The 3,890-nt window shown below is 52.4% G+C and overlaps 1 protein-coding gene across 1 annotated transcript; it reads right to left on the bottom strand.

Annotated features, from left to right (window-relative positions):
• Nucleotides 1–1,455: 1,455 nt before the first annotated feature.
• Nucleotides 1,456–3,645, bottom strand: LOC117105376 (myosin-16-like). The gene has a single exon (XM_033246504.1). It carries the CDS (start codon nt 3,643–3,645, stop codon nt 1,456–1,458), a length of 2,190 nt encoding a protein of 729 aa, XP_033102395.1.
• Nucleotides 3,646–3,890: the final 245 nt, after the last annotated feature.

Raw genomic sequence — 3,890 nt, 5'->3', positions numbered from 1 at the left:
AGGTGCTCCGCTAGAACTAAGCATCTTGCGTAGAAGGGAACGACGTCGTCGTCTGTGCCGCTTCCGCACGCAGCTTCCAACCGTTGTTGCAGATTCACAGACAACTCCTTCAACGAATCGTCTTCGTCGTGGTCGTCGTCGTCCTCCTCCTCCTGCTCACCATCCTCGAATAATTCTAGACGGCGGTCTGCGTCGATCGCCCTCCTGTCTCGCGCCCACCTCGACCATCTCCTTCGCACGCGCACTTCGAGATTCCTCCACATTTCAAAAGACATTCAGAAAACGGAAGTGACAAGTTCGCGTCTCTCCCGCTCGCGTTCTTCGCAGTTAGGTACGATGTCGGCAAGCAGGATGTTTATGAAAAGCAGGAAGTTGTCGGAACTGGTTGCCGGGTCGTCAATGTCGTCGAACATCTTCCATTATCACCGCACCGGGATCGTGTACGAGATTGCGATCCAGTATCCTCTCGGCCAACTGGACGAGCGTATCCGTGTCCGTCCACTTTATGCTTTCGGCGTCGTCGTCGAAAAGCACGTAGCGCGCGTCTCCCCTTCCGGCGAACCCAGCATGGTTGTTGCTCGAAAGGAAGCAGATGGGAACCGTGCACTCGGACAACCTCTTCGCCGCCTCCAGTACTTCGTCCTCGGAATCGACGAACCGTCTTGCTTGGTTCAGAAGCTGATGAAACGAACATTCGTCCTCTCCGATCAACCCTCCGTAGGCGGTGGAGCTCGGTCGGTAGTCCACGACGAACGGGATGGGACGGGGGTTTTCGTTCTCTTCGGATTTGCCGACGAGGACGTCTTCGCTAACGTCGTCGTCCACTTCCTCTTCGGATTCGCACGCAGAACTTCCGGAACATGCGTCTTCGACGACATTGTAGCTGGGACCGACGTTACGGCGACCGGGAGGTTCTCGACGTTGTCGTTGAGACACTTCGCTTCTGCAATCGTTCAGTAATCGGCGCAATTTGCTTACCTCGACACTTCGGCCATAATTTACTGTTTCTATTTCGTTCGTCAGATAGGATATCTGTCGCATTAATTCTTTGTTCATTTGCGCACAATCGGCCGTCTTCATCTTTCCTTTTCCAACGAACGTTCCACTTCATCGAGGCGTCGTGTGAGAAGTTCTCGACATTTCTCGTGCGATCGTCCGTCTTCCGAGTTCCCGACGATTCGAGTCACTTCGGAATACGCCTCCGCCACTTTGTTATTGGCAAAGTTGAGTTGTCTTTTGATCTCGTCCATCCCTATTTTCGTTTTCGTCAAATCTACTCTCAATTCGTCCGCTTCCTTGTTCTTCGAAAACACCGATTCTTCGAGGTGAACAACTTTTTTCATCGATTCGTCGTACAAATTCGACAGACTTTTTTCCGATTCCGATAGCCTCTTTTCCATTTCGGTGTTCTCTTTCACCAGTCTATCGCGCGCGTTGATGACCGTTTTGAGTTCTTTACTTAGTTCCGAAATCATTCATTCGTTGGACTCCCCCCGACTTCTCCCTCTTAACGTCGATCAGAAGTTGTTCGAGTTGTCGGATCTCCTGTCGATGTCTTTCCAGCTCCCGCTTCAACGAATCCGTTTCTTTCGATTCCGTTAGATTCTTGTCAACGTTCGAAAGTTGGGACTCAAGATTTGCGCGTTCTCTCTCAGACGTATTCAGCAGGTCGCGAAGCTTGTCGAGATCTGCCGAACGTCGTTCGGCCATCGCTTGCCACGACCTCTTCTCGGCTTGCCACCTATCAAGGTCCTCCTTCGACCGACGTTCGGAATCGGTCGCGAGCTTCAGTTTCTCCGAGAGGGACGCGCACTCTTCAAGAGCCTCTTCCGCTTCTGCCGATCGCGAAATCTTATCGGATTCCAGTTTAGCTATCCGATCGAGATAATTTTCTTCCCGTTCCTTTAGGGCCGCATGCAACTTACCAGTGTCTCTTCTCAGTTTTGATTCCTTTTCTTTAATGAAAGATATCTGCGTTCGAAGATTTTCGATATCGTCCGAGTGGCTCGCCTTCGCCGTTGCAAGTTTCGTCTCAGCGTCCGATTTCTCCCTCTCGAGATCGTCTCGAAGCGATCCGAGTTCCTTGGCGTGGGATTCGTGAGATTCGTCTCGTGCCTTTTCTAATTCTTCGACCCATTGCTTCCACTGCGGGATCTCCTTCTCGATGTTTTCGTGGTTCGCCATCAGCCTGATCTCGGCTTCCTTGGCGGCCGCCAGATCGCGGGACGTCCGTTCTAGAATGACGGAAAGTTCGGTACTCCGGTCGTCCGCGCATTCTTCGCGCGCTCTCGAGAGGTCCGTTTGCAATGCGGCTATATCGTCTTTGAGAGCGGTCGCCTCGCGTCCCTTGTTAGCGAGCTGCACCCCCAACCCTTTTATTTTCCGTCCGTCACGTTCCTTCCCTTCTTTGAGGACGGCGATCTTGTCTTCGAGACCGGCCGCCTCTCGAATCTTCTTCGCGATCGTAGCGTCCAACTCTTTCATCCTCTTCACGTTTCTTTCAATCTCTTCTTTGTAGGCCGTCATTTGATCGTCAATCTCACTTTCGTTCCGTTTCATTTTCTCTTCCAGGGTGTCGATCTCGTTCCGCAAGTCGATAGCCGAGCGATCTTTATCGGAAAGATGCTTTTCCATCCTCCTACTCTCCTTTTCGTTATCATCTGTCAGGGCGGTTAATTTCTCGACATCCTTGATCAGCAAAGACTCCTTTCGGGTGGCCTCGGCCAGCTTTTCCTTAAAATCGGCAATCTCCGTCCGGAGAATATCGGTCCTGTCTGTGTGATCGGCCTTGGCCGTTTCCAGATCTGAGATCGCCTTCGCCTTGTCGGACTCGGCGGAAGAACAAAACTCGCGAAGGTTCGCTTCGTGATTCTTCTCCGTTACGTCCAACCACTCCTTCAGACTCTCGACCTCCCTCTCGCTCTCTTCCAACTTCTTCGCCGACCGTCGTTCCCTGTCTTTGGCAGTCTCCAATTTGCGAGTCGCCAGTCGCAAATCCTCTTTGATCTTTTCGAAAAATGCCGAACGTCGGGCGTCGCCGTCGCTGCGTTCCTTGGAATCCGTTGCCACCTTTTCCCTTTCGGCACGAAGTTCGTCTCTGAGGGAGGCGATCTCCTTATTCGCATTGGCAGTCGAGCGACCTTTGTCATCCAACCGTTCCTTCAGACTCTCCACAAGCTTCTCGGTCTCTTCCAGCTTCGTCGCCGACCGTCGTTGGAGGTCTTTTGCAGCCGCCGCTTCCCGGTTCGCATGTCGCAATTCGTCTTTTATCTTCTCGAGCGTCACCGAACTTCGGGCGTCGTCGTCGCTGCGTTCCTTCACGGCTTTTGCCACCTTGTCCTTTTCGGCAGCAAGTTCGTCCCTGAGAGCGGCGATTTCCTTCTTCAAGTTGGTCGTCGCTCGATCTTTGTCAAAAATCATTCTGTCTCTGTCGCCGAGCGTCCGTTTTGACGCGCGAAGTTCGTCGTCGATACTTTCGATCTTCCTGGCGTTCGCTTCCACCTCCTCCTTGATGTTCCTGTTCTCTCGAAAAACCTTTTTCAGTTCCTCGATCGCACTCTTCAATCGCATAACCGTCTTCCGTTTCTCATCCAGATCGGATTGCGCTCGCCGCAACTCCTCCTTCTCTCCGATGTTCACTTCCATTTCGTACAACGACTCTTCGGGTTGCCGTCTTAACAGTTCTCGCTGCAATTCGACGTTCTTGTCGGCCATGGATTGCGCGTGCTCGTCTGCCTTTTTTTGCGGCCGCCTCCACAATCCGTCTGCTTTTCACTTCCTCGTCGTATCGCTTGCAAGCCGTTTTCAGGTTTTCTTCCAAGACGTCCATCTGCTTTTCGTACATGGACATCGCTGTCTTGGCGACCATCGACTCTTTCTTCAGCACGCTG

The sequence above is a fragment of the Anneissia japonica genome, unplaced genomic scaffold, assembly GCF_011630105.1.
Source record: "Anneissia japonica isolate Jap-2015-1 unplaced genomic scaffold, ASM1163010v1 scaffold287744_len224908_cov135, whole genome shotgun sequence".
NCBI classification, from domain to species: Eukaryota; Metazoa; Echinodermata; class Crinoidea; order Comatulida; family Comatulidae; genus Anneissia; species Anneissia japonica.
Note: the sequence above shows the minus strand (reverse complement) of the source record. Positions and strands in the feature narration are given on the sequence as shown.

What these genes read in the sequence shown, in the direction of transcription:
- LOC117105376 (XM_033246504.1), bottom strand. Translation starts at nt 3,645, where the DNA reads ATGGAAGTGAACATCGGAGAGAAGGAGGAGTTGCGGCGAGCGCAATCC.